The sequence below is a fragment of the Serinus canaria genome, chromosome 2 (assembly GCF_022539315.1).
Source record: "Serinus canaria isolate serCan28SL12 chromosome 2, serCan2020, whole genome shotgun sequence".
NCBI lineage: Eukaryota > Metazoa > Chordata > Aves > Passeriformes > Fringillidae > Serinus > Serinus canaria.
Genome location: NC_066315.1, coordinates 41,198,655 through 41,215,827, shown reverse-complemented (window position 1 = coordinate 41,215,827; position 17,173 = coordinate 41,198,655). Strand labels below are relative to the sequence as shown.

General features: G+C 37.9%; 1 protein-coding gene across 1 annotated transcript in view; it reads left to right on the top strand.

The window, feature by feature from the left end:
* Window positions 1-17,173, top strand: part of GADL1 (glutamate decarboxylase like 1) — a 67,468-nt gene that overhangs the window by 9,975 nt on the left and 40,320 nt on the right. Inside the window, exons 5-9 of the mRNA XM_050970529.1 lie at window positions 824-903; window positions 1,017-1,071; window positions 4,391-4,507; window positions 10,580-10,644; window positions 10,880-10,956. Of these exons, the coding sequence (XP_050826486.1) occupies window positions 824-903; window positions 1,017-1,071; window positions 4,391-4,507; window positions 10,580-10,644; window positions 10,880-10,956 (394 nt within the window). The remainder of the gene's footprint in view (window positions 1-823; window positions 904-1,016; window positions 1,072-4,390; window positions 4,508-10,579; window positions 10,645-10,879; window positions 10,957-17,173) is intronic.

The window sequence follows — 17,173 nt, the reverse complement described above, 5'->3', positions numbered from 1 at the left end:
AAATCTGCTTGCTTTCACAGTAGTTTCTAAGGTTCACAATCATATGAACTACACACCACCATGATTTCCAGATTTTTTTGCAGAGACAGGACATTGAAAGCCTTGCAAATCCCCATTTTACCACATCAGAAGCTTTCGTAGGTCTTTGGAGTTGAGCTCCTTGATCCTATGAACATGGGTTGCTGTATTAGGCCATGGGTCAGTTTAGCAGAGGATCTTATCTCTGACATGGGCCATCAGCAGGGGATTAGAGAATGCATACAGGATTGTTACCAACATAAAGTAGTAGAAGCTTCAAATACACATCCTAACTAAGGGTCCAATTTCCAAGGAGTGGTGCTTTTGGACTTTCAGACCTAGTTAATTGTTTCCAGGCTGTTGAGTTAGACAGCCTTTAGACCCTTTTCCTCATGCATTTCCTAACTCTTACACTCATTGATACTTTTGACTTAGTTCTATTAAAACATTTTGAAACAATTAATAATTCTTTTCTGATGACACTTCAATGTTTCTACTTTTCTTTCTAATGCAGAACGAGCTTTAAGAAAAATTGTATGAAATAGAGCTTCTATTTTTTTTCTTAAGCCTTCATTTTAAACATGGTGCACAACTTCTTTTGTCTTATTTTCTCCAGTTTTCTGTGTGTTTCAAGTACATGGTGGGCTTTGTCATATATACCTTATCATTTTGCTTTTTGTGTTAGAATATGCTGTTGTCATGGCTGTAAGGTGCTGTTGTACTTGCCACTGTTCCCTATGTTAAGGAATTTTTTTCTCTTGTTTAATTGTATGTGTACTTTTTTTTGTGCCTCTCTCACTTACAGTGCCATTACTCCATGAAGAAGGCAGCCTCCTTCCTGGGAATTGGTACAGAGAATGTGTACTTCATCAAAACAGATGAAAGGTAAGAAAGCAAAAGCCATGACTGATATCTGAGCCTTTTTAAAATGCAGTAGTGCTGTACATAACTAACCTGTTTGAATGTAACTGAAAAAGTTTTAAATCTGTGTCCCTTAGAGGTAAGATGATACCTGAGGAACTGGAGAAACAAGTCCAGCGGGCCAGGAAAGAGGTGAGAGGGGGAGAGAGAGTGTGAAGGAGAGAGGAGTGTATGCAGACTGTGTGCTTGTGTCTGAGTGAAAGGAAGGAAAACTAAGAGTGACCAAAATCTTAAAAGTAGGGCAGTTAATGTTAACAATGTCTTTCTTACAGGTACAATCTCTTTGCCACAAACTTGTGGAACAAGCCAAGGCTTATGGGTTCTACACTCTTAGAAGGGAGGAAAATTCCACAGGGTGTTTACTGCTAATGAAAGTCCCGAGTACAATGCTGCTCTGAAGTGTTTAGTACATTTCTTATAGGATTTCTTTTGCCCTTGATCCTTTTTTAAATGGATGCAGTATGTTTTCCTAAAATGGTTTTTCAGTTAATTACAACAGCTATTGCTCTATTACCTCTGCAGTGAGCAACAACTGTAACATGTGGCTTAGTCTCTAAAACTGTCTTACAAGCTTCAAATACTAAATTCTGTCCTTTCTATTATTCTAGCCAGAGTGCAGAGAAGTGCCTCTTTTCCCCTAGGGACTTGGCCAAGTAGAAAGTCAAAGGCAAGAATTTGGAAAGGCACTGATGTGCTTTTGGACAACATTAACACACATTCCCACAATCTGTACGACAGTCCTTACCTATAGTCAACATAGTTTATTTTAGAGAGCTTGAAGGACTGAATGTGACTTCCAAAAGGATCTTCTTTTGGCTTGGTTAGTTCACCCTATTTCTCATTTCCAATTTGTGCATCAGAGCAGTAGAATTCAAAGCTCAGCCCTTAGTCCATGATGAGTGAATACAAAGCAGCTAGTGCAATATTCATGGCATGGATGATACCTTCCATGGAATTCTATCTTGGGAAATCTGCCTTTGTGCCTGATAGAAAAGCCAAGGCAGTCCTGTCCTGTCTTGCACTGGCATGGCCACAACAGCTTACAGTAAGTTCTGATTTGGAAATATTTTCTGCCAAACAACCATCTCTTATTTGAGTTTCATGCTGGAGAGCATATCTATTAATACATGGGAGCCCAAATGACCTAGCAAACTCTCTTTTTTGCCTCTTTCTCTACTTTGCATTTTCTAAGAAAGACAACCTGTACTTTACTCATTTGAGCAAGCTGGGGGGGAAAAAGGGACTGAAATAAAATAAAGCAATGAGAAGCAGGCTTGCAGGAGAATCATCTCCTTGCTTTTGCAAAAGCAGTATTCTTGTTTGTTCTTGTAATAGTCATTTGAAAGAAATCATCATCTAGCATTTATGATTTTTTAAAAAAGGTCTACCTCAGTATGGTAGCCTGCAATTTAGAACCAAAATGCTCTGCTTGCAGGAAAGCACCATTTCACTTGCATTTTAAAGAAAGTTACAGGTGTATTGGAAGGTTTTAATTTAATCGGAGTTTCAGTGTGTCTGTCCAGCTGTGTCTGTTACAACTTTTACAGAAGGACACTTCAGTAAATCTCAGTAAATATTCTAATGACTCTATACAACAGAGGATGTATTTGCTAGTGATTGAAGCACAAAATGATCACTGAGTATGAGAGGCAAGAGTCTTTTTGTTTTAGAGAACTTAGGCAGGAATATTAGTTTAACTATATTGTTGTCAAGAGTAATAAAAATGTAATTTTCTTCTTTGTGGGAAAAGTGTAATGGTAGCAATTACTGGAATTTGTAGATATCTGAGGCTTGGCCTGTATTCAGTTGTGCTACCAATTGGCTGCTTGAGAACTTTTGACTTTGATGTAGCTGTGGGGCAAAATTGCTGGGAACACTAATAGAAAATAGATGCATTGGATACATCTTGGCCTCAGTTGCAAGAGTTCTGTACTCAAGACTCATGCTGATTTGTTTGGTTAACTATTGTGGTAGCTTGTACTCAGAATAAATGACAAAGAAATGAATTAAGGGCTGGTAAGTCTTTGTGAATGTATGGGATTAATTCAAGTTCATTCCAATGTTACTTTTCACTGCTTTAGCCATTTGTAAAGAAAATTGAAAATACAAATAAATCATAATTATGTACCAGTCTAACAGTCCTCTACACTGTAAAGAAGGATAAAACTGTCAGAGTGTAAATGTGATATAAACCTGTCTGTCTCTGTAGATGCTTAAAGTGGCAACATGAAAAAAAAAAAAAAAAGAAGATATTGTATTTCAGCTGGGTGAAGATACATGGAAGACTTGCGTGGAGTTTGATTTTTCAGCTGATGTCTGATTTCACTAAAGCTCCATTGAGTTACACACTTACATCATCTGAGAGATCTAATTCACTGCAGATGAACTTCAGTGATCCCAGCTTGCACAATTCAATAACCCCTTGAGTGCCTCTGCAGTAGGTGTGCTGTCATTCTGCAGGCCAGATGCTGAACTGTGCAGAGCAGCTCTTTCAGCAGGCACTTCCCAGCAGAAACTGCACAGTCACAGCTTGGGCAGAAGCCCTCAATGTCATGTAGTTGCTACAGACTCCCCCCATTCTTTTCTTTGCTGCAGTTTCTGCTCCTAAGCAGACCTGACCCAGATCTGCAAGGGTCTGTGAGCTGCAACACTGCTAGCTGAAGGGAAGCAAAGGTGGATGGCTGGCAGTGGCTGTCTGGGACCCCAACCTGACAAAAGCTTTCCTTATCCCACCTGACTGACCTTAACACCATCTGAGATTTCCAGCAATCTCTCTCCTAACATTCAGTTATGGTCTACAGCCCTTCTTCTTTCCCAGACAGGAGTGGGAGCAAGGAAATAGCACTGAGCTGCAGATCAGGTGTGGGATCAGACAGCAGTGACTGTCCCTGTCATGCTGCGCACCAGTGTGGCTGAAGGCAAATCACGTTCCATCGCTGATGTTTCCTCTTCACCAGGCAGAGAGCAGGGGTCTTGTAGGGACAGTGCAGGTGGAAGCCCTAAAGGGATGAGCCCTTTCCTTGCATGGGTAGTCTGCTGGCTTGGCTAATTGCTTCATTTTATCAGTCAGAATGACAGCATATATGGTAGTGAGATGTGAAAGACTGAGAATTGAAAATCAGTGTATAAAGAGAGATGTCATATAACTGGTATGTTTTGATTTTGACAAAACTAGCATTTGTCAAAACAGTCTGAAGCTGCAGAAGTCTGCCCTGGGATGGTGTTAAGTAGAAATGGAAAATACCTTTTTTTTTCAAATGAAAAAAAAAAAAAAAAAAAAGAAAGAGATCCTGTACTATAAATAAAGTACCTTCTGCTGGGAAACTAAAATGTGGATTGTCACATCTTTGTCCTACATTCCTAGATCTTTTTATACTTTAGCTCTGCAAGTATACAAGGAAGAGATGAGCAGTGCAAATGATAACTTTTTCTGTTTTCAATCCTATTGCAGGGGTCAGCACCGTTTCTTGTGTGTGCTACAGCAGGCACAACTGTGCTGGGAGCATTTGATCCTCTGGATAAAATTGCTGATATCTGTGAAAAGCATGGCCTCTGGCTTCATGTTGATGTGAGTTTGTATACTGCATGGTTTTGCTTTTTTTATAATTGCTATTTGACTGTTGATATTTTTTTTTTTGGAAGTTGGGCTCTAATAACATTTCTTTTTCCTTACATAGGGACCAGAAATACATTCTGATTTGACTCTGTTACATATGCTGCAAAACAGCAAATAACTTTGTTCTGACAAGCAGCCAAAACTGTTTTGTTATTATCAGGTTATATTTCAAAATTATTTTATAACCAATTTCTTCTTCTTGCTACCTTCTAAAAATGCTTCAAGAGTGATATACAAACATAAGTTTTGATTCTCCCCACATTCTGTTGGGGAATAGACACATTAGAATTGTGGTGTGAGGTTCATACAGGTTAAAATAAAGGTATGCTTTCTGACTCAACCAGTCATAAATTATTCTCTTTCATATTTACAGATTTGAATTTCCTGTATATGTCCTTACATTTTCCTAAACTGTTCAGAAATTTTTCTCTATTTTAAAAAAATTCTTTGTAAATTTAGGTTTGGATATTAAAATCCCGTAATGAATCTTTTTTGAATAATCACTGTGCCTTTTTATGACTTGAAAGAGTTAGCTGTAAATGTATTTTTCTAAAGATAGGCCACTTCATATTTTCTAAAATTTCATTTTCTTTATAATTGCAATGCCAAAAATCCAGAATGGCTAGATTAAAAATGATGGAGCAATGAGAGAATCTGGAGCAATATTTGTGGAGATTTCCAGACCTGCTCTAAATATCTGAAATGTTTGTATAGTGTTGAGTATCTAAAGAAAGATCACGTAGGCAGTGATGCATGTTTCAAATAAATGTCTCACAGACATTAATAAATAAAGTCACTGTATGTGTGAGTCAAGAGAGTTTTCTTCTATTCTTGGAGACAAAAATGCAGAATTGAGCCCTAATATTTAAAACCTCTGCTAAGCCTCCTCAGGGCTGTGTGCTGCTGAGAACTCATCAGATTTTCAGCAGGAGTGCAACATTCCTGTTACACAACTCTCTTGTGTGTCTGTGTACATCTGGTGGAGAGAGGGATGTGGTTGGAATCTGTGCTGGACCTTAGAAGAGTCAAACAGATGTGGCTGGAGCCATCTCCAGTGGCTGTAGGAGGACAGAGAGCAGTCTCTCTGTGGCTGAACTAAAATACGGTGGGATAAGCCTGGGTCCTGTTCTGAACCTTAGTGAGTTACTGTTTTGAAAAGAACTAATTTTATTCTTCTGATATTGCCTCAAGTTAAACTAAGGTAAAAATGTCCAGGAACATCTTTAAGTTATTTTCTGTTTTGAAATGATTGTAGTTGTCAGATGTTAATTGTCTCCCAGTAGGAGGACAAATATCCCGTAATAAATTGGGTTTGCAGTCTGGAACATCAATTGTTCTCTTAAGATGTGATTCGTGTTGAGAGCGTCTCAGTGGTTCTCAGAAGTTCTGTCAGTATTTTCTCCATTTTTCACACTATATAAAGGGTTGGGTGGATGGCTGCTTCTCTATTTTTTTGTTAAAAATCTCTGGCTGAATTTATAAGAGGACAGGATATAGGGAAAGACTGAAAGCTTTCCTCAGAAGTGACATCAGGCACACATGTACATACAAGTATGCTATGGTAAAATGAGCAGATTGTGATTCTTAGTGTAACATTTTTTCCCTCACAGCACCACTAGAAAGAGATTTACTGAAATTGTATCTGAGCAGGTACGGTGAGACTGAGTCTCTACCATTCAGAAAGACTATAAGAAACACAGAGAATGATTGGATTTTTCCTTTTACATTTTATTTATTTTTTTTTAGCAAGCATGTCTCTTACCACTATAGGATGGAATGTAATATTTTTGAAATCTTTGAGAATCTACAGTCTGCTGAAAGGCCTGGCTTCTTGTTGAATGATTTACACATTATGTGGTCTAACATAATGTGTGTACTGCTGTTTAGGCCTGCTGTAACTATGAAGGAAAAAAAAGTTCAGTACAATTAAAACAAAGAATAAAACCCAGGTTAAGTGCTGTCTAATGTAGGACTTTTCATGTATCATTAATAGGCATCAGGATTATCTACTCTAAGTGCTCTCACAAGCTGTTACTAAGGATATCTTATATGAATGTCAGTGGTGTTTTTTCCAGATTTACACTGATTTATCTCATTTCAGAATATTTTCTGATCCTAAAAATTGATGTGTTTGCCTTAGGGAGACTCTTTTCATTAAATATGAAATGATAAAGCTTGTGATTCTTAGGAAGGGCAAAAGGGAGAATGTCAACAGAAATTCACGAAGCTTCAAGAAGATAAATTTCAATAAAGCCAGAAATAGTAGATAAGCTCTGACATGAAGACAAACCAGAGAGGAAGAGTGAGTTAAGGAAAATATTTTAAGAAGATAATACCAGTAGGTCCAAACTGCCCTAGCAGTCAAGCTGTTCGGTCAAGCCTAAGAGCAAAGGCTATACCAAGCTTATTTTGTTCACATTACAGCATTCCAGTTGCTTATTGTATTTTAACCTCCATCTTTGATGCCTTTCTTAATAACTTGTTTTGTATCATCAATATGCCTCCAGCATTTGTGTATGCCATGTGTTGTCTTCACGTAGCTTTAAATGCTATGTGTAAGTATTTTTTCCCTGGTGGTCCTGACTTTGATGAATTTTTTTTCTCCTATTATTAGGCCTGTAGAGAAAATCAGGCTTGACCTATTAGCCCATGCTTAGCTAATTAGCTGAATCAGGCAGTGCCCACTGTGATTCCCATCGTTCAGCTGTAAATGATTTTTGCATATGAAACAGAAATTTTCTCATACGTTGTTACCAATTACGTTGTGTGGGACACAGGTTGATAAGAGTCGTGTTTTGACCTACCCTGTGTGGGTCTCAGCTGCATTTGTCTTAAACAAAATGTGTCATTCTATTTTGATCAATCTGCCCTCCTTCTGTAGTCCCTTGGATGGAGGAGAAGCAGTCAACTTCACTGTGTCTCTGCAATATCTCATCAAAAAGCCAGAGAAACCTGCCAAGCTGCAGTTCTGGTAGTGAGTGAAAACCTGGCTGGAAAACCATTCCCACAGAGCAGTTACCAGTGGTTCTTTGAAGGGGGAAAAACATTTGAGCAGGATTCCTCAAAGGTCTGTCTGAGGGTAGAAATTATCTGGTATTTTTGTTAAACCACTCGGATGAAAAAGAACGTGCTGGCAAATTTGAAAATGACATAGGACTTCTGACAAAGGCAGTGGGAGAACAGGATTAGAAATCAAAGGGATTTTGACAATTTGGAGATAAAAAGTGGAAAACTAGGCTACAGTTCAATAGAGGTAGAATTCTAAACTGCAGTAATCAAGTACACAAAGACAGTCTGGGGAGGGTTGACTGGATAGTAGATCTTTTACAGTAAAGCCCAGATATTTTCCTAGTTCACAAATCAGTGATATTTTCAAATAGAGTTAAATACCTTTCAGAATTGAATAAAGGAGGCACATAAAATGATTCTTTCTTTCTGCTTCACACGACATCTACTTTATCTAAATTTTGTCCAAATAAAAAGATGCAGTTCAAGAAGGCCCTACAGGAGAAAGATTAGAAAATGGGAAACAATGTAGATAAACAGAATCATATTTAGAAATTATGACCAATGAGGAAAGATGGAAAGCAGTGATGTTATTTAAACTAAAAAAGACAAATAAACAGAACATAATAGGCTACAGAAGCTTCAAAAGGTGCTGCTAGAAGAAAAGGACTAGTCTGTTCCCTGACTACTGGAGGTGTGACAAATGGTAACATTGTTTAGGACTGACACTTTAAATTAAAAAGGTGTTATTCCTGTTGCACACAAATTAAGTGGTTAAATTGTGCAGCCTCCATCATTGGAGAGACCTTTAAAACCAGACAAAGCCAGTGATTCTCTGTCCCCTTAAAGGCCTTCTCGTTCATGGTGTTTTGTGGGATTTTTTTGTGGGTTTTTTGGTTGATTTTGTGGTTTTTTGGGTGTATTTGTTGGTTGTTATTGTTGCTGTTGGTTTTTTTTTTTTTTTTTTTTTTGTTGGTTTTTGTTTGTTTGTTTCCAGCCTTAAGCACTTCCTCTTTGAATTGTGTAAAGAATCGTGGATCACAAATTCATCTTGTATTACTATGGCTCAAGTAGAGTAAAATAATTTCTCTCATCTAGATCTACAGTGGTATTTTTTTAAAAAAAGACAGAAAGTAGGGCCAACAATGCTGTGGAGGCAGCAATTGCTGGTCTCTCTCTGCATTTTATTTTTCACTCCAGTGCTAACTACAGGTGTAATTGATTCATTGAGTAATAATCTCTAAAAGAGATGTGGTTGAGAGAAATGAAAGGAGTAGGGCTGACCTTGCCTTTGGGGGTAGCAGACTGTTGAGATCACCTCTCAACTGCCTTTCCAGTCCTGTTTTTCACAGAGTGAGAATGTAAACTTTTTCAAACATGGAAATTTTGGATGCAAATTTTGTAAAAATTTATTGTATTTTAATGGGTTGTTAATAATATCTGAGAATCAGGGAATAACTTAGTGACTGTTTTGACTTTATGGAATCATAGAATGAGAGGAGTAGTATTTGTCTCTGAATAGGAAGTTTAGTTTGATTGTCATCCCAAAGCATGGCAAATTTGGACTACCTGGAGAAAAAAAGTTGCAAGTCATGGTGCTGCAGGATTACCATGAAATTTCAGGCAAAATAATTTCCTATCTTAGTTCCCACCTGGAGTTTGTGCAGCAGGAAGGATGTTGTGAGCATGACAATGTAAAATATGATGTGATCTGTTAATGTGTGGCATTAATGAGGATGAATTTTTAAGACAATTAATAACTTTCTTCTCCCTTGTGAGCCTTTGCCATCCTGTCTCCCAGAGATAGCTGATCTCATTCCTGATGTATGGCCTGTGAAGCAAATACCAATGATAAACTCATGTATCAGCTATCACATATTTTTATTTCAAAGAAAGAAGAAAAACCCAAAAGCCAAACAAGCATATTTTCTATGCTTAGCTCAGGAATATTTACATCAGCAATTTTCTTTTTCTTTACAATTTTATTTTTAAATAAACTGAGTCCAAATATTTTGTGGACTGATGACTTTTGTGTGTCTCTGAAGAGCTTTGCCTCCTTCACAGGTAGTTTGCTTAAGTGCATTCTGCTTTCATGAATATTGAAAATCATTTTATATATTTATTTATCCAGCAGTTACTCCTCAAATGCACTGTGTTACATGTTTAGTGTTTGCATGATCTCCTCACCTTTCCATTGTGGATAAATGCTATTGTTTGGGAGCTGAAGCTTCACAGTACCTGATCCTTGCAGAATTCATGAAAAAGTATCACATTCCCTAATTCAAATTGTCCAGAAATGAAACATATGTAACAAAAAACTTGTTGTCTGGGTTCCTTCTATAGTCCCTGGAGAGACACATCTGCCTAAGGTATCACCCAGAGATAGGTGTCTAAATTAGATGGAAGTAAAAAAGGAGTTTCAGTGGAGAGCTCCTCACTACAGAGGAGGTCTAAGTGACTCTTAGAGCACACAGTTAGGTCTAAGGTGAGCTGAGGGAGTCTTCAGTAATTTTAAGCTCATTTGGGTTGCTGGTGACGGAAATCTTGCTATTGCCCACTGACAGACTTTGCTTTTCATATCTCTGCAAAATCTGAGCCTGGCCTCTGCAGTTGGCAGAGATTATCTCTGCCCACTGTTTCCCCTGTGAAATTCTCAGAAGGGAATTGGCTAGCAGGAGGAAGATGTGCAAAGTGGGGCTTTCTGCTGTCCCTGATGGTTTAAGGCTGGGGGAAAGGAAGCAACACTTTTTGGTATCAGGAGTGAGTCTGGCTATGCAAGGACATTTCAGTCCATTGCCTTTGCTTACACAGAAGGGTCACTCTGGGTTGTGGCTCATGTTCAGGCACAGACCACAACCTCCTTTATTTCAGGAGATGTAACTAAAGGCAAAATTTAGCCCACTGACTGTGCAGTAATCAAAATTTTAAATAAGACACCTTTAGAAATTATTAGTTGAAGTACTATGAAAACAACTTTATACAAATAATATTTTCTTGGCTCTATAAATGTTCCAACAGGCTTCTTGGGGTGGCTCAGCTTTGATATCAAGGAAGCATCGCAGACTTCTTCATGGTATCCACAGGTAAATCAATTTAATCCACTTACTAGGGATTGAGGTAGAAGTCATGTGCCCTGTTGGCTTCCATAAGTGCTGCATTTTAAAAATAGTTGGAGAGATTTCTGAACCTGTGGTGGGTGTGGGTGTATGGGAAATCTGATTTGTCTGCTTGGATTGTATTTGGTCTTTTTTGATTCTTAAGTACCCATGATTATAGATGCAATTTTCACCTCCCTTTCTCCATTTATGATTTTTGCAGAGCTGATTCTGTTGCCTGGAATCCCCATAAAATGCTGTTGGCAGGAATCCAGTGCTGTGCTCTTCTGGTGAAAGACAATTCTGTAAGCTCTCCTGACCTTTTTTAATTTTCTTTTTCTTTTTTCCTTTTTTTTTTTTTGGTATTCTAATAAGCTGTCATTTCTGTAATATGAAAGCAGAAATAATTAGGAAACAGCTGAAAATCAGTTTTACTATATTGCAGTACAAAGGCTGAATTATATTATTTTGAATTTCACCACTTAATTAATAAAGGGTGAATAAAAGAGAAGGATAAAAACAATCCAAATGACTGTACTCACAAGTGGTCAAATTTTGCAGCTGGTGCCCTTGCTAGTTAACTTCTGCACATAATTTGCATTCAGAATAGAGTATGTTGTCACCTGGGCCTGGCACACTTAGACACTGAGCTCATCAAAGCCCTCAGAATAGCTGCCATCCATGGGGACTGCAGCAGTGCTGCGTCTGTTTGAGGCAGGCAGAGCTCATCTGCATGTCCCCTTGTACAGGGGGAGCACCAGACTAGGAGTGGGGTGGGAGTCAGAGCACATCCAGGTAAAGGTGCTGAGCCTTCTGTCCACACTCTACCAGTCCTTCCTCATCAGCAGGGTGATTTAGACTTCTCAAAAGCCATGATTCATTTAAAGATCTAATATGAAAAAAATAGAGCTCTGATCTCAAGATGACTCTGGAATGTAGCAAAAATCCCTTCTTGCATCTTTGTGGCATTCTTTTATCTCAAAAAAAACCCACAAACAAACAGTAAGAAGTTAATTATTTCAACCTTCATTTAAAAATCAGACCTGCTAAAATTTATGCCAACTGCCCACCATTATGGCTGAATTTTGTCTTATACACCATAGGTTATAACAGACTGAACCTCACAATGATATTGAGCCTCTAAGGTTTGCATCACTATTTTTTGGCCGTGGTTTGTAAATTGCTTTTATAAATCTCTGTCAAAACAACTGATATTTTCTATTCAGCTGCTGGGGTTACCTATCCGTGCAATTTGTTATGAACTTCTGTTGGTAAGAGCTGATGAGGACCAAAGTGCATAGTTGCTAATCAGCACTCTCTTGGAGCTGATTGCTCTAGGTCAGGGGTGAGACCTGGCAGGACAGCAAGGAGAAGTGTGCCACCTCATTTCCTTATGCCCCAGAGCCTGTGGCATTGGAGAGGATTAGATTTCAGGGTTACCATCCATCACTTTTTTCCGAGCTGAAAAACAAACAGAATAAAGTTATTGACTAAGATTAATGCAGTGTCTTAATTGCAGGCTTGGGAAGATTTCAATGCTGTATTTTTAACTAATTAGGCCCAGTACATAGATACTGCCCCAGGTAATGATTAGGCTACTTGGACTGAATAGTAGAAATTTCTCAGGAAGAAAAAGGAAAGAAATGTAGAGGATTGAACTGTTCTAGCTGCTCTAGCCTTTCGAGTCACTTTATGAACACTGTTCCAACTTCAGGGCCCTGGCAGCCTTTTTGTGGTTTCCTTCTGTGCAATGTAAGGTCTGGTAGAGTGATCCCATTCCCCTTTTAAACCACAGCTGGCAATATTGTTTTAGTAATACTTGTAAAGTTGATTCTTAGGTCTTTGAGGGGTGAAAACAGAAGTATTATGGATCGCAGCATCAGATCTTGTTGTACAGTGAGACATGTTCTGGAATGCAGAAGATTTGTCTGCATTGGGAAGAAAGGTTGTTTTACTCTGTGTCTAATTCCTGGGAAATTGGCTCTTACTCATTCTGTGTATGTGCCAGTGAAGTCTTTATATGCAAACAGACACACATACAGATTTGAGTACTTTCTTATTAACTAGCTGGAATATAAATCCTTAAGAAAAAAAGATCAAATGCATATTTGAGACACTTTGACAGAGAAGTGTTGCTTCTCTTTGATCCTCTCCATACCAGAAAAGGCAGCTGAATCCAGTTTCCCATTAAAAATGCTATTTTTGCACCAGTGAGAGAAGAGAAAAGTACAGGTATCACTTTCTCACTTGGGAGCTCGTTCCACTTCTAAAGCACATAAATATCTATGGCTAAGATGAAACACATGTTTATTTGTGAACATAATTCCTTCACACTGTGGTTAGGATGCATCAGTGGGAACTGGATGCTGAGATGTGAGCTGGAAGAGTCTGGCACACACTGCTCTGTGAGTGAATGTTGTAGGAACCTCAGGTAGATTCTGAAGTTCTGAATTCTCCAGGAAACCAAAGCAGCAAAATGTTAATTATGAATGTTAAGTCCATTTGTGGATTACCCTATCTCCCTTTGAAAGACTGATTAAGGAAGTTTTGTTAGCCCATCTTCCCATTTTTTTTTATGAGGTCCATTTGGAAATTTTGAATACTTCAAAATTAGGCTTAGCTAGTTGTAAGTGAGCAAATTAATCCCCTTCAGTTTTTCTTGTCCTCTTTCATACTTTCTGTATGAAAAATAATCTTTAGAGGATGTCATCACATTTCAGTTGTTTTGTTAACACTGTAATTTCCCATTAACATAGGTAATCGTGGCTTTTTTTTTGGTTTGGGCTTTTCTTTTGCCATATTTCTTCAATAGGGTTTAGCAGTGTTTGTATATTTAAGACACTGCAACTGGCTTGTTAGAATGAAACATTGTAATTAAATATTTTCCGTAAAAATTTTTTTTAAAAAACCTGAAAAAAAAGAGATTAACTGCAGTGAAATGCTGATAAAAGAGTATCTTCCAGCCTTAGTGAAACAAAATTGGAATATTTCCAAGGAAGGTAGACATAGAAAATAGATATAAGTGTTTGACTTGATTAGAGGAGAGAAGCAATTTCACCAAAGGGAAAGAAAGATTGGCTAATCCTTTGTAAAAGCTCAGATCAATGGCTGTAGCTCTTCAGTGCTTTAAGTACTCAAGAAGTGCTCAGCAATTCCTTTTTCACTGCCATGCCCTGAGTAACTTTCATCACTTGTCCAAGATAGTCTTAGTCAGAAAACACTGATTTTGCTGAATCATGAATTGCAGTGACTGTTTCAACACAAAACTAGATGGACCAATAATCTCAAAACAATGGTGAAGCCAGTTTTGGTCTTATACGTTCTCAAAATGCTAGGAATTAGTGTTGGGTTGTACATACTCCCTTAAAAACCACAGAGCTACTCCAATTTGTCCTTACTGTCATCCATACCTGTGTGACTATTATCTACATATTAACAGAGAACTACTGTTTATCACCAGTGCCAAAGTTCTGTGACTTGTCAGAGTGAAGCACTAGTTTAGGTGATTAAGAATCAGTTCTTGGTAATAAGCAGAATTTTTACTTATTAGTTAAGAATGAAGTCTCAATGTAGCTAAAGAAATCTCATTTTAGTGCAGAATATAATTGATTAAGGTGATGATGACAGCCATCCACATGTAATCTCTTCCTCATTATTAGCAATATAGGGGTATCTACCTCCCTGATTCCCCTCCAGAGCAGCTGCAGGAAATGCTCTGTTCTCATCACTTTTGCTTGGGTTTAATACATCTGAGAACTCCTCACCTCTCAAAACACATTGCTATAGTGTCCTTTAACACTACACCGCCTTTGACAATTTTCAAGTATGCTATTCAAAAGATTGTCCTTTTTGCCTCAGAAAAGGCAAATCAGGGAAAGGCTTGTCTTGGGGAAAAAGATATTTTATTAATGAAATTGAAATTCACTTTTAACTAGCAATGGAAATGGAAAGAGGTCAGAAGACTTGCTGTAGGTAAGTCTCTTCAATGAGAAAAATATATTGAATTATGAAACTGGAGCTCTTGCTTTCAGTATCAATATTTTTTCATCAATTTTCTATTAATTAGAACACACAAAAGTTCCTCATAGACTTCATCAAAATCAAAAGCTCTTTGAAACTTCATAGTGGACTGGGGCCTCTATGAAAATAGTATTTCCATTTTCTAAACTTTAACAGACTGACGATAAGGCTGAGAACTTGCATTAAAAAGGGTAAAAAGATAAAAGATGCTGAAGAAAGAAACTCAAAGTTGTCCAGTGGGGCAGTTCTAACGAAACTTTTGCAATTCTTCTAAGCAGATGTAGCAGCTCAGTTACTCTGTAGAAAACTGTTGGGATCTTGTTGGGACTGAGAACACCGAGGTAGAAAGCATATTTAAAGAATATTTCTTTCCATTATTTTTTCTTCTACTTTTCCATTGTTTGACTAGAAAAATTGAGATGGCATTTTGTCTTCTGTTCCCTTTCTTTTTCCTTCTCTTTCTCCTCCACCTTTCTTCTTGAATATTTCTCTCTTTCTCTCAAAGGATGATTTTTGTTTGTTTTCCTCTTCACTCTAGTGATGTGCAGGAGGATGTCACTGTACTTGCCTCTGGAGATTGATAGTATCAGTATCTTCAGCAGGATTTCTTGAGCATGTTGCATTCTTAGTAAGATAAGCAGGTGGAAAAGGATCATAAAGCCACATGTATTGTCAGCTTCAGATGCACCAGGAGATGAAGACAGTATCTGCCTTTTTTTTTCTTGTATTTTACAATGAACTACATTACCAACAACACAAGCTGACTCGTGGCCATCAAAATATTTATTGCTTTTTCACTCTAGAGGATATTTTTAAAACTATGTAACTCTGCAAATGCCCTGTGATCTTAAGTGAACTTCTCAGTCTTTTGTAATACTGCCAACTGCATTTAGGTTTCTTGTGATAAACAATGGTTACTATTTATCAGACGACAGGCATGGGAACTACTGTTCTGTGACATCCTCTATTGTGCAGCTGCATTGCATTCTGATAAGGCAGAAGATAGTGCCACATTGATCAACCCTGCTGTACACACACTGCAGATACATCATTCAACACTTTAAGGCAGTAAAACACAAAGTAATTAGTTTAAATTTGTGGATGTTGCTGCTTTTTTGCTTGTTTTTTCTTTTTTTAAACACTATGTCTGGTAAAATTGTTATTCTCCTGGAAGTAAAGGAATGAAGGTCTAAATGAATAGAGCACAATGTCTTGACAGAATGACTCCTGTTTTTTGTTGTGCAGCTGCTAGCCAGAGGAAAAAAAGCTGTAAAACCCACAAAAGTATGGATGCCTCAGTGCTTGAATATTCTTTCATTTCTAATGTCATCTTCTTGCCTTGCTTCTTTTGAGAAAATTGGAAAGTAAGTGTTAGAATCTTATATGCTGCAAAACACTGCATCCATCATTGACTTTCCAGCTGTGGCTATCCTGTGCTGCAGCTGCACGTTAGCACTCTGCAAAGGGAGAGCAGACACCTGACTCTTTTTTCCCCCAAGCTGTCATAAAAACTGTCTTTTCACCAGGCTGAACATGCTGCTGCTGTGTTTAGACCAAATTTACTGTACTTTTATCAAATATTATAATGGAATTGTCAAACCCCTACAGAAGCTGTGGAGAAACCCTAGTGGTGTTCTCATTTAATGCTCTATTAATAGGTGTGTAGGTGGAGTTTTTATTTGCTTTTCTTTTTTGGAGGCGATTGAAAAGTCTAGGAGAGAGTTATTCCGTGTATGCCAGTTCATTAATTTTTTTGTCTTGACCTTTTTACTCCATTTTATTGCCAGTCCCAAAGTCATAAGTAGGATATTGGAATGTAGAACAAGAATTGTACCTCTGTTGTGAAAATATGAAACTTTGATTAAGAGTGATATCAGACACTGTACCATTTTAAAATCAGAATTGCAGCAGACGCAGAGAAAAGGGCAAAATGAGAAGTGCTTTTTTGTTTGCTCAAATAGAAGAGTGAGATTGACTTGGAAAATGAGTAGTGCTCTTCTTATCACTGACAGATCCACGTTTTCTGTCTCCTGGGCCCCTCATAGGGCCACCCTCATCTCTGTTCTTGATATTTCATTCTTTTTTGGTATTTCATTCTTCAACCAACAGCCAGTCCTATGTCTCCTCTACCTCTGCACCTTTAAATCTGTAACAGCCTCAGTGCTTTCTGTTTCCCAGACTTGTTCTCTGCTGGAACCTGCCACATCACTCATTAGTCTTTGTCTGTTTTGTGCTGCTCATCTCTGCCCAGGTTGTCCCTCAGAAGCTCTAGGCTGGAGATTGCTGAATAAAAATAATTTTATTAAGAAATCATGATTAGCATTTATGAAAGTATTTTTTCTTAGCTTTATTTTCAAATGTTACATTTGTCTGAAATTTCTGTGAAAGAGAAAAAAATTGGATTGTACTAATTTCCTTGTGATTTTTCTGCTCAAACAGCCAGCCTATGCTAAATCCACAGTGACTGTTTGGCTGTAAAGGCTAAACATTTATTTCT